General features: G+C 44.3%; 1 protein-coding gene across 2 annotated transcripts; it reads right to left on the bottom strand.

Annotated features, from left to right (window-relative positions):
- Positions 1–1,507: 1,507 nt before the first annotated feature.
- On the bottom strand, positions 1,508–27,583 carry ZFTA (zinc finger translocation associated). Of its 2 annotated transcripts, none has more exons than XM_067472490.1 (5): positions 27,198–27,583; positions 18,743–19,213; positions 15,517–15,975; positions 12,393–12,797; positions 1,508–9,725 (listed from the first exon to the last, which is right to left on the bottom strand). In XM_067472490.1, the coding sequence occupies exons 1-5, from the start codon at positions 27,250–27,252 to the stop codon at positions 9,184–9,186; spliced, it is 1,932 nt and encodes a 643-aa protein (XP_067328591.1). In that variant the 5' UTR covers positions 27,253–27,583; the 3' UTR covers positions 1,508–9,183. The 2 variants fall into 2 exon arrangements, with proteins under 2 accessions (XP_067328591.1, XP_060614384.2); XM_060758401.2 differs by having other exon boundaries at positions 18,743–19,210; positions 27,198–27,582.

Genomic DNA, 27,583 nt, shown 5'->3' with positions numbered 1-27,583 from the left:
ACCAGGGACCACTTAGACCAGGAACTACTTTGACCAGGGACCACTTTGACCAGGAATCCCTTCTCTGACTAGGAATCACTTGATCAGTGACTACTTTGACTAGGGACCACTTGACCAGGAACTACCTTTGACTAGGGACCACGAACTACTTTGAACAGAGACCACTTGACCAGGGACTACATTGACTAGGGACCACTTGACCAGGAACTACTTTGACTAGGGACCACTTGACCAGGAACTACTTTGAACAGAGACCAATTGACTAGGGACCACTTGACCAGGGACCACTTGATCAGAGAATACTTGGCCAGGAACCATTTTGGCTAGGGACCACTTGACCAGGAACTACTTGGACTAGGGACCAATTGACCAGGAAGTACTTTGACCAGGGACCACTTGACCAGGAACTACTTTGAACCGAGACAACTTGACCAGGAACCACTTTGGCCAGGGACTACTTTGACTAGGGACCACTTTAGCCAGGGACTACTTTGACTAGGGACCACTTTAGCCAGGGACTACTTTGACTAGGGACCACTTTGGCCAGGGACTACTTTGACTAGGGACCACTTTGGCCAGGGACTACTTTGACTAGGGACCACTTTGGCCAGGGACTACTTTGACTAGGGACCACTTTAGCCAGGGACTACTTTGACTAGGGACCACTTTAGCCAGGGACTACTTTGACTAGGGACCACTTTCACCAGGGACTACTTTGACTAGCGACCACTTGACCAGGAACTACATTGGCCAGGGACTACTTTGAGTAGGGACCACTTCACCAGGAACTACATTGGCCAGGGACTACTTTGACTAGGGACCACTTGACCAGGAACTACTTTGACTAGGGACCACTTTCGCCAGGGACTACATTGACTTGGGTTCACTTAATCAGGGACTACTTGACCAGGAGCCACTTTCACCAGGAGCCACTTTTGACCACTTTAGTCATGGACCACAGGGACCACTCTCCAACATTAGAACATCAAAAGGGTTGCGAATCACTTTTTCGCCAACTTTAAATTTGGTTTGGTTATTTTGGGCGCCAATTCAAAAAATTGCATTGGATAGACCACATCAGCTCTAGTTTGTGATACAGAACATGCCACCCAGTCGTCACCATCTGCCTGTCAGGAGGAAAACATATTTAATACGCTTCAGCACTAGAAGGGAGCTTTGCAAGACTAGTTGATCTCAATGCAACGGTGTAGTAACAGTGAGGCTGCGGACCATATTTTCGTTTTTGCAGGCCATTGGTGGTCCACGGACCACAGGTTGGGAACCATTGTGTTAAATAACTGGGAATGACGCATTCTTGGTCATCTACTGTCAGTGAGCCGTCACTCTTCTTAGTAGATCCAGATTGACCTGCCAGTCTTTACCACTGCGTTTCTTGCACTGAGTTTGGGGTTGGACTAGATGACCCTTACGGTACCCTTTGAGCTTTGTTCCTCCGACAATCTCAAAAGTGGGACACCAAGAACAGAAAGCCTTTTAGTCTCCGGGGTTGCATGTAAAATAGCATCACTTTAAAGGATTTATTTGGACATAACCTGTTTTACAAAACGTAGTGCTTATATATATATACATATATAATAATAATAATAATAATATAATATTAATATAAAAAACACCCCAAATATTGATGCAAAACACCTTTTTTCACAAGAAACACCAGACAAGGTTTCAACACAGCCACAAGGTCATCATCACAGGCATAATTGGGAAGTTACCTCGGAGTAGTTCACTGTTTTACAAGGAGAGAGACCAACAACGGAAGTCCCGACGGGATGGAAGGAGAGCGGGTTGGCAAAAAGCAAAACGCATGAAGTGCAGAGAAGGATATCTCATGAATTCAATTTCTAGATAAGGATTGTTGTAGTGGATAATAAGTGCAACGTTCTAGACCTAGCTTTCTTCAGTGAGGAGAAGTCTTGTTGAAACATGCATGGTCCTCATCTTCATGGGGTCCTTCATCGTCTGTTCCCCTCTCGGAAGTCCAGTTTGGGTTGGAGTATGATCAACAAGGCCAGACAGAGACATTTGGAAGCCTTGGGGTGAAAATAAGATAACCACCTCTTTCTATTCCACAACTAGAAGACAACTGGACCAGTAGTTGCCAGGACTGCACCCAACACCACCTTAGGTGTGTGGCCTCCAAAGCTATGGGGAACTCAGGAAGGCCAACTGTTCATCACCCAAGTGAAAAATCTTTGGGACGCCCAACCAATTTGTCCTACAGAGAGGTTGTTGCAGAGCTGAATTCCAAAACAAGAGGTCCACAGCTTCCTCCATCCAGCCTACAAATAGGAAGGACCTTCTCCAGCAATGTATACAAAGCTCCCTGAGATCTGACTGTGGAATCCATCTAATCTACAGCACCTCAAGGGGTTTTCCCCAGCCCTGTTAAGTGCCATCGGTCAAAAGCAGAGGTCTTCCCAGCCTTCCACAACCTGGTGCTGTCCAGATGTTTAGGAGCTCAGCTCCTGCAATACTTCACAATGGACAAAGTTCTCCTCATGTTTTCGAGCAAGATTTCATCTAATAATGGAGAAGAAAAGAGCGAGCAAGCCCCCTTACCCTAATGTTGCTCTTTCTACCCATTCGGTTCTCCCATACTTAATGGCCACATGACCTTGGAGGAGTCTATGGACAACGCCGGTTCTTCAGCTTCGAAATGGAGATGAGCACCACCTACCAGAGTCAGACGCAACTAGACTTAACGTCAAGGGGAAACCTTTACCTGTACTAAACAACTGATACTGATTTGGAACAAACAGGTGGGTGAGACGTGACTAAAATATCCTAGGAGGTCGATCTTCTCCCCATTTGTGCCGAAAGAAAAAATTAGCACATGAAGCTGCGCACATTGCCGTAGCCCCCCAACCACAAAGTAAGGGGTTTGTCGGCAGAAAGACTTACAATAAGTGCAAAATAATTCATATCAAAATAATAAATTCTGGGACCAAGTTACATATGTTTGGAGCATCAATTTCCACATGGGATTAGGAGCTCTGGAGAGTCCCAAGGTTTCCAACACCAGCTCTCAATGAACTACAAAGAAGACTCTGAGCCAGTTTGTACTGTCAATAGCAACTAAAACAGTGGTTCTCAACCTGGGGTCCCCAGATGTTTTTGGCCTACAACTCCCAGAAATCCCAGCCAGTTAACCAGCTGTTAGGATTTCTGGGAGTTGAAGGCCAAAAACTTCTGAGAACCCCAGGTTGAGAACCACTGAACTAAAGGAACCTTTTCCTGGACTATGATATCATTGGTGGGATATAGAAGACTTAACGGGGCTGCGGTGGTGCAACGGCTTAAACTGCTAAGCTGCAGAACTTGCTTACCAGAAGGTCGGCACTTTCTAACCGCGGAATGGGGTGAGCTGTCATTGTTAGCCCCAGCTTCTGCCAACCTAGCAGTTCAAAAACATGCAAATGTGAGTAGATCAATAGGTACCACTCTGGCAGGAAGATAAGGGTGCTCCATGCAGTCATTCCAGTCACATGGCCTTGGAGGTGTCTATGGACGACGTTGGCTCTTTGGTCACATGATCTTGGAGGTGACTATGGATGACACTGGCTCTTAGGTCACATGACTTTGGAGGTGACTATGGACGACGTTGGCTCTTTGGTCACATGATCTTGGAGGTGACTATAGATGACGCTGGCTCTTCAGTCACATGACCTTGGAGGTGTCTATGGATGATGCTGGCTCTTAGGTCACATGAACTTGGAGGTATCTATGGATGATGCTGGCTCTTAGGTCACATGACCTTGGAGGTATCTATGGATGATGCTGGCTCTTAGGTCACATAACCTTAGAGGTGACTATGGACGACGCTGGCTCTTAGGTCACATGACCTTGGAGGTGTCTATGGATGACGTTGGCTCTTTGGCCTAGAAATGGATATAAGCACCATCTCCCAGAGTCGGACATGAGCCGGGGTTGTCTGTAGACACCTCCAAGGTCATGTGGCCGGCATGACTGCATTGAGCACCGTTACCTTCCCGTCGGAGTGGTACCTACTGATCTATTCACATTTACATGTTTTCAAACTGCTAAGGTGGCAGAAGCTGGGCCTAACCTTGCTCACTGGTTTTTAACCATCAACCTTTCGGTCAGCAAGTTCAGCAGTGCAGCTGTTTAACTCACTGCACCACTAGGGCCCCCAACATGGCAGCATACTAACTTCTAAAGCAGCGGTTTTCAACCTGTGGGTCGCGGCCCCTTTGAGGGTTGAATGACCCTTTCACAGGGTCGCGTAAGACCATCCTAAAACACATAATTCAGCAGGTCAGCGGTTTAACCTGCTGCGCCACCCATCCAAATTAATAGAGCAACATGCCGGCTGGAAGTCCCGGGGATGCAGTCCTCACAAGGTCAATTTCCTAAGGGGCAGGCACTTAAAAAGAGGTAAAGGATCAGAAGGTGAACGTACCACTACTTTTAGGCAGAGATGGAGGAACTACAACTCCCATCACCCCTGTCATGCAACAAGAGACATCTTCAAACCAAGGACTAAAGGGCTTCAGAAGGAGACCCACTACTGGGGAGAAGAAAGGATGGGAGTGAAAAGGGGGCAAGAGGCAGAGGTGGGTAGTTGTGGCCCTCCATCAACCCCAACTGTAAGGGATAATGGGAGCTCCGATCCAACAACAGTTGGGGCACAAGGTATCCAGGCCTTTAGCGACATTAATTCCTATCTATTCACCCTAATCCAGATTCTCAGGTGCCACATTTTGGGGAAACCTGCCCCAAAATGGCTGTTCAAAGCTGGCCTCTTCCACGAAGAGTAGAAGAATCCAGACATGCCTGGAAAAGACAGTTTCCAGGTGGGATCAAGGATTTTCGAATGCAGAGCCATCTACCTTATATACTTGAAGATAAGACGAGTTTTTCCAGACCTTTTTATGTCTTGAAAAATCCTCCCTAGACTTATAAAGGGGTCAAGCCAGGTAGCAGAGCCTGGGGGGGCCATTGCTTGCAATCTATGATCTATTTCTCTCTCCTCTTCCCCTCCCTAAACAGTGTGTTTTCTTTTCTGCATCTCCTGGAGGCCATTGCTTGCAATCTATGATCTATTTCTCTCTCCTCTTCCCCTCCTTAAACAGTGTGTTTTCTTTTCTGCTTCTCCTGGAGGCCATTGCTTGCAATCTATGATCTATTTCTCTCTCCTCTTCCCCTCCTTACACAGTGTGTTTTCTTTTCTGCTTCTCCTGGAGGCCATTGCTTGCAATCTATGATCTATTTCTCTCTCCTCTTCCCCTCCCTACACAGTGTGTTTTCTTTTCTGCTTCTCCTGGAGGCCATTGCTTGCAATCTATGATCTATTTCTCTCTCCTCTTCCTCTCCCTACACAGTGTGTTTTCTTTTCTGCTTCTCCTGGAGGCCATTGCTTGCAATCTATGATCTATTTCTCCCTCCTCTTCCCCTCCCTACACAGTGTGTTTTCTTTTCTGCTTCTCCTGGAGGCCATTGCTTGCAATCTATGATCTATTTCTCTCTCCTCTTCCCCTTCCTAAACAGTGTGTTTTCTTTTCTGCTTCTCCTGGAGGCCATTGCTTGCAATCTATGATCTATTTCTCTCTCCCCTTCCCCTCCCTAAACAGTGTGCTTTCTTTTCTGCTTCTCCTGGAGGCCATTGCTTGCAATCTATGATCTATTTCTCTCTCTTCTTCCCCTCCCTACACAGTGTGTTTTCTTTTCTGCTTCTCCTGGAGGCCATTGCTTGCAATCTATGATCTATTTCTCTCTCCTCTTCCCCTCCCTAAACAGTGTGTTTTCTTTTCTGCTTCTCCTGGAGGCCATTGCTTGCAATCTATGATCTATTTCTCTCTCCTCTTCCCCTCCCTACACAGTGTGTTTTCTTTTCTGCTTCTCCTGGAGGCCATTGCTTGCAATCTATGATCTATTTCTCTCTCCTCTTCCCCTCCCTCAACAGTGTGTTTTCTTTTCTGCTTCTGCTCTGCTTCTCCTCCCAGGCTGGAATGTTTTGAAAAGGGAAAGGAGGGGGAGAGAAGCCCTTTCAAGTTAGGAAGATTAATTAATCTTATCCAAGCATTTCCCCCTGAAATATTCATTAATATCTCCTACAGATATATAGACATTTCCCCTACAAGCCTTTGCAATCCCTATGTACCTATATATCTGTATCTATCTAGATACATTGATTTTATATATCAAATTTCCCCTTATACGTTTGCAGATCTTTGCAAATCCTATATACATATAAATACCTAGAGATTTCCATGTACCTGTATACCTCTATCTATATGTATACATTATTTTTATATATCAATTTTCCCCTCATGTTTGCAAATCTTATATATAGATATCAATAAATATATAGAGCTACCTATATATCTGTATGTATGTATGTGTGTATATCTGTATGTGTATATAAAAATAATTTTATATATGAATTTGCCCCTCACAATTGCAAATCTCCTATATAGATATTTAGATAAATATAGAGAGATACCTATATATCTATATATCTCTCTGTGTGTATATACATAATTTTATATATGAAGTTTTCCCTCACATGTTTGCAAGCCGCTGCAAATCCTATATATAGATATCGGTAAATATATAGAGGTACCTATATATCTGTATATCTCTGTGTGTGTATATATATAATTTTATATATGAATTTTCCCCTCACATGTTTGCAAGTCTTTGCAAAGCCTTTATAGATATTATTATCTATATAGGATTTGCAAAGACTTGCAAACACGTGAGGGGAAAATTCATACATAAAATTATATAATTATCTATATAGAGAGGGATGTCTAGATAGATATATATGAATATCGATATATAGGGCTTGCAAATATTACAGGGGGAAATGTACACACAAATATATATATAGACATGTCTAGATAGATATATATGAATATCAATATATAGGGCTTGCAAATATTGCAGGGGGAAATGCACACACAAATATATATAGAGAGAGGGATGTCTAGATAGATATAAACATATAGGGCTTGCAAATATCGCAGGGAGGAAATACACACAGAAATATATATAGACATGTCTAGATAGATATGAATATAGATATATAGGGCTTGCAAATATTTCAGGAGGGAAATGCACACACAAATATATCTTGACATGTCTAGATATGTATGAATATAGATATATAGGGCTTGCAAATATTGCAGGGGGAATGCACACACAAATATATATAGAGAGAGGGATGTCTAGATAGATATAAACATATAGGGCTTGCAAATATTGCAGGGAGGAAATGCACACACAAATATATATAGACATGTCTAGATATATATGAATATGGATATATAGGGCTTGCAAATATTGCAAGGGGAAATGCACACACACACATATATAGAGAGAGATGTCTATATATATATGAATATAGATATATAGGGCTTGCAAATATTGCAGGGGGAATGCACACACACATATAGAGAGAGAGGGATGTCTAGATAGATATAAACATATAGGGCTTGCAAATATTGCAGGGAGGAAATGCGCACACAAATATAAATAGACATGTCTAATAGATATGAATATAGATATATAGGGCTTGCAAATATTGCAGGGGGAATGCACACAAATATATATATAGAGAGAGAGATGTCTAGATATATATGAATATAGATATATAGGGCTTGCAAATATTTCAGGAGGGAAATGCACGCACACACATATATAGAGAGATGTTTAAATAGATGTAAACATAGATATATAGGGCTTGCAAATACTGCAAGAGGGAAATGCACATAGGGAGAGGATTTGCAAACATTTCAGCAGGAAATGCATATGTGAAATTAGTATACGATTACATAATTATAGTTCTATATCTAGCTCTGCTGGCCTGGATACAAATAAAGTTCTATTATTATTATTATTATTATTATTATTATTATTATTATTATTATTATGTTATTGTTGATGCCATATTGGTTTTGTTGACCCTACTTTTCCACTTACAGAGCTAGTTTCCTGTTATTCTTTGAAATATGGTAAATATTCAAAAATATTTAACCTCCTGATGTCTTAATTAATGTAATTTTATTGGTATCTATTTTTATTTTGAAATTGACCAGTAGCTGCTATATTTCCCACCCTCGACTTATACTCGAGTCAATAAGTTTTCCCAGTTTTTGGTGGCAAAATTAGGTGCCTCGTCTTATATTCGGGTCGGGCTTATACTCAAGTATATACGGTAATGGCAAAGCACACGTTCTGTGAGTAGGATACACTCCCTTCTTCTGGATTTAATAGTTGCTAAGAAAGGTAAGCTAACCGCTTCTGCAGACCTGTAGTAAGCCAGGTGTAAAACCACTACGCTCCTGAGAACAGCCAAGGGATAAAGACGAGCCAAAATGGCAGGATGTTCTCATTCAAGTCCTCCCACACAGACCACCAGAGTATCCTTGATCAAGAAATCCATGGCCGAGACTACAATGGCCACCATCACATGTCATTCCCCATGCTGGCTGAGATATTCTGAAATTCAAGACTGATGGAAGGCCTTGCAGGACTGAACACAAACATTTTCAGATTGATAAAAAGGAGCAGAATCCGCTCAACCAGAACATGCAAATTAAAATGCGTGTCTATCACTACGCAAAACAAAACAAACAAACAAAACTTTTGGGTTGGTGCGAATTTTCCGGGCAGTCTGGCCATATTCCAGAAGCATTCTCTCCTGACATTTTGCCCACATCTATGCTATCCTCTGAGGTTGTGAAGTCTGCTGGAAACTAGGCAAGTTGAGTTTATATATCTGGAATGATGGCCAAGGTGGGAGAAAGAACTCTTGTCTGTTGGAAGCAAGTGTGACTGTTGCCACTGGCCACCGTAATTAGCATCGAATGGCCTTGCAGTTCCAAAGCTTGGCTGCGTCCTGCGTGGGGGAATCCTCACAACCTCTGAGGATGCCTGCCATAGATGTGGGCAAAACGTCAGGAGAGAATGCTTCTGGAACATGGCCAGACAGCCTGGAAAACTCACAGCAACCCAGAGATTCCGGACATGAAAGTCTTCAACAACACAAAGAGAACTTCCCTGGCATCAGCCCCAATCCTTCCAGTTGCAGAAACATTACAGTTGGGAATTCCGAGACTCTGCTTGTCCGTATTGGGAGGCAATGGGAGAAGAGATTACACTGTGTACTTTGATTTTTCTGTCAATCTGGATGCATGGCTACACTGTACATATGGACAAATTACACCCGAATGCCATTTTCCCCATTTCTTGGATGTCTGGCTTGACGTCTCGGGGCTCGGTGGCCGGGCTGGCGGTGGCAGATGTGGTCCCGGGGTTTGGCCTGGCTTCCCGGCGGTTTGGCCCCATCTCGTTCTCGGCGTAAGCCTCGAGGATGGTCTGCTTCTCCAGCTCGGTGTAACCCAGCGAGAAGCGGTGCACCTGAAGGATGTGCCGCTTGATGGTGCTGACCTTGAGAGTGGCCAAGGTGCCCCCGCACACCATGCAAATCAGCCCGTGGCGCTGCTCGTCGTAGTCCATGAGGTACTCCTCCCGCCAGCGAGGCTGGTAGTTCCGACGCTGCCACCTCCGGGACGGGGTCCCCGCTGGCAGAGACACGGCCTCCGGGGAGGGTTGGGAGAGAGCCAGCCTGCCTTCCACCGGCCCTTCCTCTTCCTCCTCTTCCGCTCCTGTGGATGTTGCCGCATCTTCTCGGTGTTCTTTCGGCGCCAAGGACGACTTGTGGTCCGGCTGTGGTTCGGCTGCAAAGACATAATCAAAGAAGAAGCTGTTGGCTTATTGTGAATCCCTTTTCAATAACAGTGGCAAGAGGCACTCCAAGCAATCTTGCCAGCCACACAACTAGGAGGTGACAACACAGGCTCCTTGGCTTGAAAATGAAGAAAAACACTTCCCCAGATCAGAAAAGAAAACACACTGTTTAGGGAAGGGGAGATGACAGCATCGCCTCCAGAAGCCAGAAATGAAAGGAGAAGCCTCTGCCTGTGTTTATGTGTCTTCATTGTATATGATTGTAAAGGCATTGAATGTTTGCCTTGTCGGAAATGTTAAAAATTAACTAGGTATTTTGAATTACAAAAATGTGAGTCAAGCACTGAAAGGGTTAAACGGATGCAATTACTCAGCAAAAACCCTAAACGGCTTAGGTCCAGACTATTTGACAATCTGCATCTCCCTCTACAGACCATCTCGGACACTGCGATCATCGGAGGAGGTCCTCCTCTCAGTTCCATCCCCGTCCCAAGCACGGCTGGTGGGAATGAGAGAAAGGGCCTTCTCCGTGGCTGCTCCCCACCTCTGGAACTCCCTTCCTAAGGAGTTAAAGATGGCTCCCTCCCTCCCTGCTTTCAAAAAACAGCTGAAGACATACCTTTGCTCACTGGCTTACAAGGAGGAGGAATAGTAGTTGGTAATACTACCATTATACCTCTGATTAATAGTAACCATCCATATCTGTGCTCTGCTTACCCCACCAGCTCAATAGATATCTTGAGCAATGATTAATCTATTTGCTCCAAAGAAATGGTAAATTATTGTTTATGTTTGATGTTTTGTCTTATGTCTGTTATAACAGGCTGTGCTTTTATTTAATTTTAGTTTGTTAAGTTATAATTCGTATTTATATGTTCGGTTGTATAAATTTTGTTAATTGGATGTATTGTTGTTGTATTCGGGCATTGAATGTTTGCCTTTTATGTTTGGAATTATTATTATAAAAGCTGCAGTTCTATATAAGCAGGAGTGCCTGTAGCTTATTAGCTGTCAGTCTGAGGTAAACCTCAGTGGGAGAAAGGCCTTAGTCTACGAGAGAAGGCATCATAGTATGAAGCAGACCTTAGTCTGTGACAGAAGGTCTCACAGTGTGAGGTAGGCCATCTGTGAGAGAAGGCCTCACAGTGTGAGGTAGGCCTTAGTCTGTAGGAGAAGGTATCACAGTGTGAGGTAGGCCTTAATCTGTGACAGAAGACCTCACAGTGTGAGGTAGGCCTTAGTCTGTAGGAGAAGGCATCACAGTGTGAGGTAGGCCTTAGTGTGTGAGAGAAAGCATCCAAGTGTGAGGTAGGCCTTAGTCTGTGAGAGAAGGCCTCACCGTGTGAGGTAGGCCTTAGTCTGTAGGAGAAGGCCTCACAATGTGAGGTAGGCCTTAGTGTGTGAGAGAAAGCATCACAGTGTGAGGTAGGCCTTAATCTGTGACAGAAGACCTCACAGTGTGAGGTAGGCCTTAGTCTGTAGGAGAAGGCATCACAGTGTGAGGTAGGCCTTAGTGTGTGAGAGAAAGCATCCAAGTGTGAGGTAGGCCTTAGTCTGTGAGAGAAGGCCTCACCGTGTGAGGTAGGCCTTAGTCTGTAGGAGAAGGCCTCACAATGTGAGGTAGGCCTTAGTGTGAGAGAGAAAGCATCCAAGTGTGAGGTAGGCCTTAGTCTGTGAGAGAAGGCCACACAGTGTGAGGTAGGCCTTAGTCTGTAGGAGAAGGTATCACAGTGTGAGGTAGGCCTTAATCTGTGACAGAAGACCTCACAGTGTGAGGTAGGCCTTAGTCTGTAGGAGAAGGCATCACAGTGTGAGGTAGGCCTTAGTGTGTGAGAGAAAGCATCCAAGTGTGAGGTAGGCCTTAGTCTGTGAGAGAAGGCCTCACCGTGTGAGGTAGGCCTTAGTCTGTAGGAGAAGGCCTCACAATGTGAAGTAGGCCTTAGTGTGAGAGAGAAAGCATCACAGTGTGAGGTAGGCCTTAGTCTGTGAGAGAAGGCCACACAGTGTGAGGTAGGCCTTAGTCTGTAAGAGAAGGTATCACAGTGTGAGGTAGGCCTTAATCTGTGACAGAAGACCTCACAGTGTGAGGTAAACTTAGTCTGTGAGAGAAAGCCTCACAGTGTGAGGTAGGCCTTAGTGTGTGTGAGAAAGCATCAAAGTGTGAGGTAGGCCTTAATCTATGAGAAGGCGTAGTGTGAGAAGCTTTGTTGAGAGAAGCTCCAGATTAAAGCTGTGTGTAAAGCTACTGTGTAAAGTTCCTGTGTAAGTTTGGTGTGAGAAGAAGCTCTATGAGGGCAAAGCTGTTTATCCGCATGCGGAAGAAGCCCAGCATGGAAGCAAAGAAGGAAGTATAAAGGACTTTATTTGGATAATATGTCGGACTCTTCCCAAGTGTTTAGGACTGTGTCATGTATCGGCGAATAATGCATGCAGATCCCAGTAAAGTGGCCTTCTGCAGCTGGCAGATGGTAATTTTGTCAGCACCGGTTGTGTTTAAGTGCAGGCCAAGATCTTTAGGCACTGCACCCAGTGTGCCAATCACCACTGGGATTATATTATTATTATTATTATTATTATTATTATTATTATTATTATTATTTAGGGGAATTGCTACAAGGGATGGAACGAACCGCTCGACTCCTGCCCTGCCCTCTCACCTTTGGGTTCCTCGGCGTCCATTTCGGGCGGGGAGTCTTCCGCGTCGGCCAGGCGGGCGACTTTCTGGCTCCACTCCTGGACGATCAGGGCCTTGACCTGGTGGCTCAGGCGCATGGAGTCTGGGTGCTTCTGCTGGATGTGCCTCTTGATGGTGCTCATCTTGAGTGTGGCTAGGGAGCTCCCGCACACCATGCACACCAGCCCGTGGCGCAAGCCGTTGTAGTCCATCAGGTACTCCACCCGCCAGTGTTCCTGGAAGTAGCGGCGGTGGTCCCGGCCGCGGGACGGAGCCGGGGGGCTGCTCCCTTCCGAGTCCCAAGGGCCGTCCTCGTCAGCAGGGTGGTCAGGAGACGCGGGGACGTCCTTCACGCGCAGGTCCTGCGGGGAGGGCTCCAAGCCGGCCTCTGGGTTGGTGGGAGCGGGCAGCAGTGGTGGAAAGGGTGGGTTTAATATCTTGGTTTTATTCTATGCCTACCTTCCCCTACCTGGCTGTCCCCCCAGGCATTTCAGATCACAGCTCCCATGAAGCCAGTAGGCTGTTAGGAATGGTGGGAGTTGTAATCAAAAACACTTGGAGGGCTGAAGGCTCCCCATGCCCGATCTACATGATAGAATCAATACAGTTTGACACCAGTGTTGACTGCTATGGCCGAATGCCATGGAATCATAGGAGTTGTAAGGCACAATGAGTTATACTCTTTGGCCAACAAGACTGAAGACCGACAGGTCGGAGGTTCAGATCCAGGAAGAGCGTAGATGAGCTCCCTCTGTCAGCTCCAGCTTCCCATGCGGGGACATGAGAGAAACCTCCCACAAGGATGGTAAATCATCAAAACATCCAGGTGTCCCCTGGGCCACGTCCTCCTCACACCAGAAGCAACTTGCAGTTTTTCAAGTCGCTCCTGATACACAAAAAAAAGGAGCTGTAGCTTTACAAAGTCTGATAATCACCAAGCTGCAATAAATCTTGCCAACCCGAAGGTTGAGAGTCTGAAGCCCATGTCAGGGTGAGCTCCTGACCTGTAGTCCAGCTTCTGCTTACCTAGCAGTTCGAAAACTGTAGATAAATATTGTGGTATTGTATTGTGGTTGTTATTGCTTGTATTGATGTATTGTGGGCTCGGCCTCATGTAAGCCGCACCGATGTCCCTTGGGGAGATGGTAGCGGGGTATAAATAAAGTGTTATTATTATTATTTTATTATTAGGTACCATGTTAAAGCAGGGAGGTATTTAGGCAGAAAAAAGAGGAAGTTTACTTGTCTTTACTAATAATATAATATAGTATATTGTATATACATATAATATTTATAATATTATAATGTAATACAATATACTAGTAATAATAATACAATATTATAATTATTATATATTTACATTACATGTAATATTACTAATAAAATTACAATATAATGGTATAGTGCAATATAGTAATATATAATACTGATATTGTACTATGCTAATAATATAATATATTGTATGTATATATCTATATCTTGTAAGCTGCTCTGAGTCCCCTTCGGGGTGAGAAAGGCGGCATAGAAATGCCGTAAATAATAAATAATAATTTACGGACAAAGAAAGCTCTTTGGCAAGGAGATGGAGCGACAGTACCCTCTTGTGGCTGGAACTGAGAACAGCCTCCAAAGATGCCGAAAGATGGGAAAGCTAATATATACCTCTTATCTGTTGTCTGTCTTGTCATATAGAATCGGCATTGAATGTCTGCTGTATATGTGATCCGCTCTGAGTCCCCTTTGGGGTGAGAAGGGCAGTATATAAATATTGTAATATATACATAAAGATATAGAATGGGAGACAATGCCTGGCTCGAGAGCAGTACGTGTGAAAAAGATCTTGGAGTCCTCGTGGACAACAGGTTAAACATGAGCCAACAATGTGATGTGGCGGCAAAAACAGCCAATGGGATTTTGGCCTGCATCAATGGGAGCATAGTGTCTAGATCTAGGGAAGTAATGCTCCCCATGCTCTATTCTGGTCTGGTTAGACCACACCTGGAATATTGTGTCCAATTCTGGGCACCACAATTCAAGAGAGATATTGACAGGCTGGAATGTGTCCAGAGGAGGGTGACTCAAATGATCAAGGGTCTGGAGAACAAGCCCTATGAGGAGCGGCTTAAGGAGCTGGGCATGTTTAGCCTGAAGAAGAGAAGGCTGAGAGGAGATATGATAGCCATGTATAAATATGTGAGAGGAAGCCACAGGGAGGAGGGAGCAAGCTTGTTTTCTGCTTCCCTGGAGACTAGGATGCGGAACAATGGCTTCAAACTACAAGAGAGGAGATTCCAGCTGAACATGAGGAGGAACTTCCTGACTGTGAGAGCCGTTCAGCAGTGGAACTCTCTTTAATGTCCCTGGCAAGCCTGAGCCCGTTTTGTGCTTTAGCCTCGCAAACCTTCTCCCTACAAGAGTAGGCTATTTGTTTGAATTCTTCTTTGGTGATTTCTCCCTTTTTCCACTTCTTGTGTATGTCTCTTTGGAGTCTCAGATTATTTGATTAATCTATTTTAGGAAGAACTTCCCAACTATAAGGAGAGCTGTTCAGCAGTGGAACTCTCTGCCCCGGAGTGTGGTGGAGGCTCCTTCTTTGGAAGCTTTTAAACAGGGGCTGGATGGCCATCTGTCAGGGGTGATTTGAATGCAATATTCCTGCTTCTTGGCAGAATGGGGTTGGACTGGATGGCCCATGAGGTCGCTTCCAACTCTTTGATTCTATTATTGTTCTTCACATTACAAAACTACAACTCCCAGAATTCCATTGTAGTGAGCCATGGCTGTTACATTACATGGATTCTATAATGTAGATCACCCAATGCCTTCCATAAGTACTGGACTACAATCCCCTTCATCCTCCAACCAGATGCACATCCCGCCACTGCAATCTAGCAAGTGTGGAGGAATCGGGATGGGGAAAGGCAATTTTAGGTATGCAAACTCATAAATCCGTCAAAAACTTACTTGGTTAATGGACAAAAATGCTTTTAAATCTATGAAAGCTAGTCTTCTGGGTTTCCAAAACATATTTGACCCCTTTCAAGGCCATTGACGTGCTGATTTGCCCGCCTCCCTTCCACCCCCCTTTGCCCCGCTTTCCATCTCACCCACTGAGACCTCCTCCTCTGTCTCCTCTTCCTCATCCTCCTCCTCCTCATCTTCCTCCTCTTCCTCCTCCTCCTCCCCTGCATTCCTGCCCTTGGCGGCCAGTGCGGACACACGGGAGTTCCACGCCTCCAGGATGGCGGCTTTCTCGGCGGAGCTGAAGCCCAGGGAGCTGGGGTGGGCGTCCATGACGTGGCGCTTGATGTCGTCCAAGTTGAGGCTGGGCAAGGAGGAGCCGCACATCATGCAGAAGAGCTGGTTCCCTTGCGGGTCGTAGTCCATCAGGAACTCGGACTGGAACCAGCTCTGGAGGGACTCCTTCAGGTAACGCTCCAAGCTCCGGGCTTCTCCTTCCGAGGAGACCTTCAGCGCCAGGCTGGGCGGCCGATGTCCCACGCGAGAAGAGAGGGGTCCCGGGACACGCCGCCTCCTCCGGCCTCGGCCAAAGGACTGGTCTCCCCCTGCGAGGAAAGACAGACAGGGTGAATCTTCTCCTTACATCTAAAATTATAGAGTTGGAAGAGCCCACAAGGCCATCCAGTCCAACCCCATTCTGCCAGGCAAGAAGACACTATCAAAGCCTTCCTGACAGATGGCCATCCAGCTCTAAATAATAATAATAATAATAATAATAATAATAATAATAATAGAGACCTAGAGTTGTGAGAGACCGCAATGGCCATCCAGTCCAACCCCATTCTGCCAGGCAAGAAGACACAATCAAAGCCTTCCTGACAGATGGCCATCCAGCTCTAAATAATAATAATAATAATAATAATAATAATAATAATAATAGAAACCTAGAGTTTTGAGAGACCGCAATGGCCATCCAGTCCAACCCCATTCTGCCAGGCAAGAAGACACAATCAAAGCCTTCCTGACAGATAGCCATCCAGCCTCTGAATAATAATAATAATAATAATAATAATAATAGAGACTTAGAGTTGTGAGAGACCACAGTGGCCATCCAGTCCAACTCAATTCTGCTAGGCAAGAAGACACAATCAAAGCCCTCTTGACAGATGGCCATCCAGCCTCTGAATAATAATAATAATAATAATAATAATAATAATAGAGACCTAGAGTTGTGAGAGACCGCAGTGGCCATCCAGTCCAACCCCATTCTGCCAGGCAAGAAGACACAATCAAAGCCCTCCTGACAGATGGCCATCCAGCCTCTGAATAATAATAATAATAATAATAATAATAATAATAATAATAATAATAGACCTCACTACCTCTGAGGATGCTTGCCATAGATGCAGGCGAAACGACAGGAGTGAATGCCTCTAGAACATGGCCATATAGCCGGAAAAAACCTGCAACAACCCTGTGATTCCGGCCATGAAAGCCTTCGACAATCTATATCTATATCTATATCTATATATATAATAAAAGAGAATGTTTGTATCGGACAGAGGAAGGTGTATGTGGCAGCGTTCTGATTGGCTGCCGCTCTGGTGCTATTTGCATATGGTCTCTGATTGGCCAGCTTCAATAGGAGCCCCTGGTGGAGAAGAGGGTTCATGGCAGAAACGGGGCATGATAGAAGGAAATTTGCATATGGTCTCTGATTGGCCAGCCTCAAATCCAACATTCTGAGATGACAAAGAGAGGAAAGGAAAAGGCCGGGGGGGGGGGGGGGAGGGGGAGGGGTTGGATCAGAACACTACCAATACAGACGAAACTTGGCACAGGGCCCCCATCACCCACTCTACATCCTACTGCAGTTTGGAGGAGTATGAACCATGGATGATGGGACTTGCAGTACCACCATTCACATTCTGAGGCCGCTGTTAACCTTATCCAATGACTGATCAGGACCAAACTTCGCACATAGACCTCTCATGACCCACTTTATGTCCTGGTGCGGTTTGGCCGGGGGTGAACCGTGGATTATGGGACTTGCAGTACCATTGCACAATTCTTCAGACCACTGCAACCCTCATCCAATTACCAAAAAATACCAAACTTGGCACACTGAGTCTCCATGATGCACTCTACATCCAGGTGCAGTTTGAAGGAGGATGCACCATGGACGATGGGACTTGCAATACCTGCACTCCCTTCCTAAGACCATTACAACTGCCAACGATGATGGATCAGGACCACAATTTACACAGAGACCCACATGACCCACTCTACATCCTGGTGCGGTTTGGAAGAATTTGACAATGGATGATGGGACTTGCAGTCACTTCACTCACTTCCTGAGACCACTGAGACCCTCACCAATGACTCATCAAGACTAAACTTGGCACATGGAGCTTCAATGACCCACTCTACATCCTGGAGCACTTTGGAGGACGACAGACCATGGATGATGGGACTTCAAGTACCTACACTACCCAAGACTGCTGCAAAACTCATCTAATGACCAATCAATACCAAAGTTGGCACACAGAGCCCCCATGACCTGCTGCAGTTTTGAAGAAGGGTGGACCATGGATGATGGAACTTCCAGTACCTTCACTCACATTCTGAGACCTCTGCAAACCTCATCCAATGACAGATCAAGACCAAACTTGGCACATAGACCTCTCATGACCCACGTTACATCCTGGGGTTGTTTGGAAAACTTTGGAGATGGATGATGGGACTTGCAGTACCTTTGCTCACTTTCTGAGACCACTGAGACCCTCGCCAATGACTAATCAAGACTACACTTGCCACATGGAGCTCCAATGACCCACTCTACATCCTGGTGCAGTTTGGAGGAGGACAGACCATGGATGATGGGACTTCAAGTACCTCCACTCCCTTCCAAAGATTGCTGCAATCCTCTTCTAATGACTAATCAAGACCACACTTGGCACACAGAGCCCCCATGTCCACTCTACATCCTGCTGCAGTTTGAAAGGGGATGGACTTTGGATGATGGGACTTGCACTACCTTCACTCACTTACTGACACCACTGCCACCCTCATCTAATGACTGATAAAGACCAAACTTGGCACACAGAGCCCCCATGACCCACTCTATATTCTGCTGCTGTTTGTAGGAGGATGGCCCATGGATGATGGGACTTCAAGTACCTTCACTCACTTCCTGAAAATAATGCAGCCGTTATCCAAAGACCAATAAAGACCAAACTTGGCATACAGAACCGCCATTACCCACTTTCTCTAATAACCCGGGCAACGCCGGGTCCCCAAGCTAGTACATAATAATCATCATCAGCATCCCAGTTTGCCCATGCCTGTCTCTGATCCCCTCCTCCCTCCTACCGTGGCTCCTCTGCTGAGTGTCGGAGGCTTCGGCCGAGTCCCGGACCCCTTCCGCCTCCGTCTCGAGCCCCAAGTGGGCATCCCAGCTGTTCATGATGACCTCCTTCTCGTGGGCGCTCCACGCCAAGGAGTACGGGTGCTTCTGCCGGATGTGCCGCTTGATGGTGCTGAGCTTGAGGGTGGCCAGCGAGCTCCCGCAAACCATGCAAATCATGCCGTGCCGCGCGGCATTGAAGTCCATCAGGTACTCGGCCCGCCAGTGCTCGTGGTAGTAGCGGCGGTGGTCCCGGCCAGGGATACGGCTCTTGCCGGGTCTTGAGGCTCGTTCTTCACAATGGTCGGAGTACTTCCTCCCGCCAACAAGGAGCGCAGAAGGATCCTTGGCATGGCCTCGCAGTAAGCCCTTCCCGGCTGGCCACAGGGGATGCCCGGAGCTCAACTCGCCGTGGGAATCGGGTTGAAGCTCTTCTGCTGGGACACAAACACATGGCTTTCATAACAACAACAACAACAACAACAACAACAACAACAACAACAAGCAGATTCAATGCCATGCTGGGGCTGACTGGGGCATAGATAGCAAATGTGTGTGCTAGGGTTTGCCTTGGGCCCCTTCCACAGAATCCAGATTATCAAAGTCAATAATCCACTTGATCCACTTTAAAATAGATTAAATGAGTCTACATTGCCATATAATTCATTTCAGATTGGATAATCTGGATTCTAGATGCCGGTGTAGAAGGGGCTTCATTCCTGAAAGAGTTATAATGGGAAAAGTGGATCCACTTGATCCACTTTAAAATGGATTAAATGAGTCTACACTACCATATAATCCATTTCAGATCCGATAATCTGGATTATATATACCAGTGTATAAGGGGCCTCATGCCTGAAAGAGTTATAATAATAATAATAATAATAATAATAATAATAATAATAATAATAAGAAGAAGAAGAAGAAGAAGTTATAATGGGAAAAGTGGATCCACTTGATCCACTTTAAAATTGATTAAATGAGTCTACATTGCCATATAATCCATTTCAGATCCGATAAATCTGGATTATATATGCCAGTGTAGAAGGGGCCTCACTCCTGAAAGAGTTATCATGGGAAAAGTGGATCCACTTGATCCACTTTAAAATGGAATAAATGAGTCTACACTACCATATAATCCATTTCAGATATGATAATCTGGATTATATGCCAGTGTAGAAGGGGCCTCACTCCTGAAAGAGTTAAAATGGGAAAAGTGGATCCACTTGATCCACTTTAAAATGGATTAAATGAGTCTACACTACCATATAATCCTTTTCAGATCGGATAATCTGGATTATATATATGCCAGTGTACACGGGCCTCACGCTTGAAAGAGTTGTAATGGCAAAAAGGTGTCCCACCCAATGCTTTGTCACTAATCCTTGTTTTCACTACAAGCCAATTTGGTTGTCTATATACATATACAAGAGGTACACGCACACACACAGAAAATATCTGTGTATGTTTGTATGTATATACATACATATATACACACAGACACCCATCGGTAGTATATATACACACTCATATGCTTCTCTTGCCTGCTCTGCTATCTATCAATTGATTGACTCTATGTGTGTGTGTATAAATAATAATAATAAATAATAATAATAATAATAATAATATTAACAACAACACTTTAATTATAACCTCTCTTCTCTTCCCAAAGAAAGTCATACACACACATATATATATACAAACACACACACACATATCAGTAGTATATATACATATATAATAATATATTATTATTATTATATATATACACACACACAAACATATATATACATATACATATACATTACACGTACACACACATATGCCTCTCTTGCCTGCTCTGCTGTCTATTGACTCTATGTGTGTGTGTGTGTATAATAACAATAACAACAACGACACTTTAATTATAACCCTTCTCTTCCCGAAGGAATTCATACACACACACACACATATCAGTAGTATATATACATATATAATAATAATAATAATATATTATTATTATTATTATTATTATTATATACACACACAAACATATATATACATATACATATATATTAGACGTACACACACATATGCCTCTCTTGCCTGCTCTGCTATCAGTCTATTGACTCTGTGTGTGTGTGTGTGTGTGTGTGTGTATAATAACAATAATAATAATAACAACAACACTTTAATTATAACCCTTCTCTTCCCGAAGGAATTCATACACACACACACACACACATATATACAAACACACACACATATCAGTAGTATATATACAAGATGGATGGATGGCATCCTTGAAGTGACTGGGCTGACCTTGAAGGAGCTGGGGGTGGTGACGGCCGACAGGGAGCTCTGGTCCATGAGGTCACGAAGAGTCGGAGACGACTGAACGAATGAACAACAACATATATATATAGCAACCCTGGGGAAATGCAAAGGAATGCTATCCCATGCAGCTAAAAGGCAACGTAAACCAAAGGCAACGTAAAGCAAAGGCAACGTAAACCAAAGGACCAAAGTTGGCCCATGCCCGAGAGATAGATAGATTGATTGATTGATAGATAGATAGATAGACAGATACACATACATATACACAGTCGATAGATTGATAGCAGAGCAAGCAAGAGAGGCATATGTTTGTGTATATATATGTGTGTGTGTGTGAGATATATATATATATGTGTGTGTGTGTGTGTGTGTGTGTGTGTGTGTGCGCCACTCCTGCTTTTTTTCTGTGCTATTTATCAACCTATTGACTGTGTGTATGTGTTTGTGTGTGTGTGTGTGTATATATATATATATATATATATATATATATATATACACATACATACACAGACACACAAACACACATATACAAACGCCCGCACATGTTTATCTACCTCTCTTGCAGTGCCGGATTTAGGACAAGTGAGGCCCTGTGCGGGGTAAGGTCTGCGGCCCCTTCCTTGGGCCCCGGAGGCTGGAGGTCGGCCCGGGAGGCCTACACTGCCTGCTTTGTGGCACACTCCCATAGGCGCTCCACTCTGTCATTATGTCTGGAATTGCTCCGAAACGGTGCACTTCCCATTTTAGAATTGCACGACAGGAGCAAAATCCACACCGAAGTCAGCACAACGGTAAATCTGACATATTGAATATATACACACACATATACATATACAAACATATGCCTCTCTTGCCTGCTCTGCTATCAATCTATTGACTCTGTATATGTATGTATGTGTGTGTATCTATCTACCTATCTTTTCCCTCACAAACTAATACTCATGCCAACATAAAGGCAGACCAGATAGCACACCAACTCTTGAAGAACGGGAAACCCAACCTTGCCACCAAAGTAGGAAAGAAACCAATAGCCAGACCACAAGAGATTGAGAACAACAACCTTCATGAACCCTTTACATCTACTGAATTGGACATGGCTCTCAATAAATATAAGAATGGCAAAGCAGCTGGCCTGGATAATCTACGGATGGAACAAATCAAGAACTTTGGTCCAAAAGCAAGGCGCTGGCTGCTGGAGCTGATGAACAACTGCACTGCATCCTGTCAGATCCCCAAAATCTGGAGGAAAACAAGAGTCAGCGCCATCTTGAAGCCAGGCAAAGACCGTAATGACCCAAAAAGCTACAGACCAATCTCCCTGCTGTGCCACCTCTACAAAGTTCTGAAGAGACTTATTTTGCATAGAATTATGGAAAATATAGACCCCCGTCTGATCCCACAGCAAGCTGGCTTCAGAAAAGGCAAAAGCTGCACATCGCAAGCGCTGAACCTGACTCAGCACATAGAAGATGGCTTTGAAAGGCAGCAGATCACAGGAGCTGTCTTCATAGACCTGTCAGCAGCCTATGAGACTGTGAACCACCGCTGCCTCCTCCTGAGAAAAATGCATAATATCACAAAGGATAACAACCTCATCCACCTCATAGGAAACCTGCTACAAAACAGGAGCTTCTTTGTTGAGTTCCAGGGCCAGAGAAGCAGATGGCGGAAACAGAAGAACAGCCTGCCTCAGGGGAGTGTGCTTGCTCCATCCATGTTCAACATCTACACAAATGACCAGCCACTGCCAGAAGGGACAGAGAGTTTCATCTATGCTGATGATCGTGCCATCACTGCTCAAGCAGGGAGCTTTGAGATGGTTGAAAAGAAGCTCTCCGAAGCTCTAGGTGCTCTTACTGCCTATTACAGGGAAAACCAGCTGATTGCTAATCCATCTAAAACACAGACATGCGCCTTTCACCTTAAGAACAGAGAAGCATCCCGAGCTCTGAGGATCACCTGGGAAGGAATTCCACTGGAGCATTGCAGCACACACAAATACCTGGGAGTCACTTTGGACCATGCTCTGACCTACAAGAAGCACTGCCTGAACATCAAGCAAAAAGTGGGCGCTAGAAACAACATCATACGAAAGCGGACTGGCACAACCTGGGGATCACAACCAGACATAGTGAAGACATCTGCCCTATGCTGCTGAGTACGCTGCTGCTGAGTACGCATGCCCAGTGTGGAACACATCTCACCACACTAAAACAGTGGATGTGGCTCTAAATGAGACATGCCGCATTATCACGGGATGTTTGCGCCCCACACCACCGGAGAAATTACACTGCTTAGCTGGTATTGCACCACCTGACATCCACCGGGAAGTTGCAGCCAATAGTGAAAGGACCAAGGCAGAGACATCTCCAGCTCATCCCCTGTTTGGGCATCAGCCAGCACGTCAACGACTTAAATCAAGACATAGTTTTCTTAGATCTACAGAGACACTTGCTAGAACACCTCAGCAAGCGAGAGTCCAAAAGTGGCAGGCCCAAACCCAGCACCTCAATCCATGGGTGATACCAGATGAGAGACTCCCCCCTGGGCACACAGAAGACGGGGCGACTTGGAAGGCGCTGAACAGACTGCGCTCTGACACCACGAGATGCAGAGCCAACCTTCAGAAATGGGGCCACCAAGTGGAGTCCACGACATGCGAGTGCGGAGAAGAGCAAACCACTGACCACCTGCTGCAATGCAACCTGAGCCCAGCCACATGCACAAGGGAGGACCTTCTTGCGGCAACACCAGAGGCACTCCAAGTGGCCAGATACTGGTCAAAGGACATTTAAATAGTTACCAAGTTTGCAAAATTTGTGGTTTTTTAATCTGTTTGTTTGTTTTGTTCTGTTAGAAATGTAATACAATAGTATGGTTGCTGATGACACGATAAATAAATAACCAGCTGTTAGGATTTCTGAGAGTTGAAGGCCAAAAACATCTGGGGACCCCAGGTTGAGAACCACTGCTATAGACCCAGCAGCACCCTGGAAGTTAAACAGTATCAGAGTCTGGAAAGCCAGCCTGCAGGCCCTCTGCAGTTACTGGTTTAGAAAGTATCTCTTTGGGTTTGGAGTCCGCCCTTTTTCTGGGTTGCGATCTCCATTTTGGAATCTCCCCTGCCTCCTTCAGTAGAGAAAAGGGCCTCAGATGTGCTGTTGGTCAGGCAGGGAGCTCTGAAAAACCCATTGTGAGAACTATTGAGATACTTAGATAGATAGAATAGGAATTGAGCAATTCAGAAATTGAGTTATTGAGAAATTGAGATAAATAGTTATTGAGTACTATTGAGCATTACTTCATCTTCAAAGCTAACCTTGAGCTTAGATAGGGGAAGACCTGTTCTTTCTAACCATAGCAGCTCAGGGTTAGGGTGAAAGATCCCAGGATTTTTTTCTACCATTTGGAGAAAGGTTACCTCAGTAATTGAAAGAAAAGGAAAGAAAGAACGTCTCTATGGTTTCCCAAATTGACTGTTTGTGTTGTAACTTTATCAAGCTATGCCAAGTCTGCCAAGGACTTTGGAAATAAACATTTTGTTGATGTTCATATCTTGACTGGCATCGGTTGCTGAAAGTGTTGAGTTATTGCTTCAAAGAAAGATCCCAGCAGTTCGCCCCGATAAAGAGAGAAGAACATCTTAGTTTTAACGTTATAGCGTCTGGGTGTGACGGCACAGTATGTGTGTATGAATGTGTGTATCTATCCATCTATCTATCTATCTCTCGGGCATGGGCCAACTTTGGCCCTCCAAGTGTTTTGGACTGCAACTCCCACAATTCCTATACACAAACGTATGTCTCTCATGCCTGCTCTTCTATCAATCTATTGACCGTGTGTATGTATGTACGTATCTATCTATCTATCTATCTATCTATCTATCTGTATTGGGCATGGGCCAACTTTGGCCCTCCAGGTGTTTTGGACTGCAACTCCCACAATTCCTATACACAAACATATGTCTCTCATGCCTGCTCTGCTATCAATCTATTGACCATGTGTATGTATGTATGTGGGTGTATGAATGTACGTATCTATCTATCTATTCACACACACACACAGAGATATATATGTATAGATAGATAGATAGATAGATAGATAGGACATGGGCCAACTTTGGCCCTCCAGGTGTTTTGGACTGCAACTCCCACAATTCCTATACACAAACATATGTCTCTCATGCCTGTTCTGCTATCAGTCTATTGACCATGGGTATCTTTGTATGTATGTGTATGAATGTACATATTCTCACACACACACACATTTAGGACATGGGCCCATTTTGGCCCTCCAGGTGTTTTGGACTGCAACTCCCACAATTCCTATACACAAACATATGCCCCTCTTGCCTGCTCTGCTATCAGTCTATTGACCATGTGTATGTATGTATGTATGTATGTGTATGAATGTACATATTCACACACACACACACACACACACACACACACACATATATAGGACATGGGCCAATTTTGGCCCTCCAGATGTTTTGGACTGCAACTCCCACAATTCCTATACACAAACATATGTCTCTCATTCCTGCTCTGCTATCAGTCTATTGACCGTGTGTATGTATGTATGTATGTGTATGAATATACGTATTCACACACACACACATATATATAGGACATGGGCCAATTTTGGCCCTCCAGATGTTTTGGACTGCAACTCCCACAATTCCTATACACAAACATATGCCCCTCTTGCCTGCTCTGCTATCAATCTATTGACTGTGTGTACGTATATATGTATGTACGTATCTGAGTTATATAGATATATATAGATATAGATACGCACACAGAGTCACTAGTGATATAATCTTATAGAAATGTGATATAATCTTATAGAACACATATAATCAATACGTATACAGATATAGATATAGATACACACACAGAGTCACTAGTGAGATAATCTTATAGAAATGTGATATAATCTTATAGAACACATATAATCAATACGTATATTAATATATATAGTGTATATATTATTTTATAAAATATACGTATTGATTATATGCATCAATATGTATATAGATATAGATATAGATACACACACACAGAGTCAATAGTGATATAATCTTATGGAACACATATAATCAATACGTATATTGATTAATATATATATAGTGTATATATTATTTTATAAAAATATATGTATTGATTATATGCATCAATACGTATATATAGATATAGATATAGATACACACACACAGAGTCAATAGTGAGATAATCTTATAGAAATGTGATATAATCTTATAGAACACATATAATCAATATGTATATTGATTAATATATATAGTGTATATATTATTTTATAAAAATATACGTATTGATTATATGCATCAATACGTATATAGATGTAGAGTCAATAGTGATATAATCTTATAATCTATACTATATAGATTAATCAATACACGTATTGATTATATGTGTTCTATAAGATTATATCACATTTCTATAAGATTATATCACTATTGACTGTGTGTGTATCTATATCTATATACGTATTGATTATATGCATTCTATAAGATTATATCACATTTCTATAAGATTATATCACTATTGACTCTGTGTGTGTATCTATATCTATACATATCTATATAACTCAAAATAATATTATATTTTATCATATTATCTATCCACAGCAGGGACAACAAGAGAGGCAGAGAGAGGGAGGAGGCTTCAAAGAGGAGGGGATGGGGATGGGTACAGATAAGACTGGCATGGGGATGGGTACAGAGAAGAAGCACCCCCTCCAAACCGATTCAGATGGTTTGTCCCATTTTGGAAGCCTATTGCCAGCAATGCCTTTCTCAGGACTCACCCAACAAATGGGGGACACACACACACAAGAGAATGACACAAAACACCCCATCCAAGGGAGCTAGGATTATTATTATGCTGCTATTATTTGTATTCAAAGGGGGTTGAGGTGGGGGGGGGGGGGTCTCTTTAGTGGAGGGGTGGGCTCTTAAAGGGCCCCTTCTCCCTGCTTTGCCCCTTTCCTGGGCTGCCAGGCGTGGTGCCCTTTGGGGTCCGGCAGGTGGCGCTGGAGAGCAGTGGGCGAATGGGGGGATTCCTGCCTGCCTTTTGTTCTCACCTGGCTCCAGGGGTTCTTCCTTGATGCTGGCTCTCCTCCTTCCCAGGCTCTCCATCCTCCAGCCTTCCCTCCTTCAAGCCACCATGGCTGATCCCCCAGCCTGGCTGCTTTTTGCAAACCAGGCTTTGCAAAAAAACCCCTATTTTTTGCAAAAGCAATCCCTTTGCAAAAGGATTGGATTTGCAATGCTTTCCCAAATGCAAAATCTCTATGCAAAAAATGCAAAATCTCCTTTTTCTCTCTCTTCTTTCCTTTGCTTCGGCTCCGATGCGCCAGGGTGGGGATGCCTTTTTTCCCTCTTCCACCCCCCCCCTCCGGGGCCCCTGGGGCTCCTTTAAGGGCTCCTGGGTAAATTTAAAGGGGCCGCGCACCATTTTGGTGGGCTG

Source organism: Anolis sagrei, chromosome 12 (genome assembly GCF_037176765.1).
Source record: "Anolis sagrei isolate rAnoSag1 chromosome 12, rAnoSag1.mat, whole genome shotgun sequence".
NCBI lineage: Eukaryota > Metazoa > Chordata > Lepidosauria > Squamata > Dactyloidae > Anolis > Anolis sagrei.
Note: the sequence above shows the minus strand (reverse complement) of the source record. Positions and strands in the feature narration are given on the sequence as shown.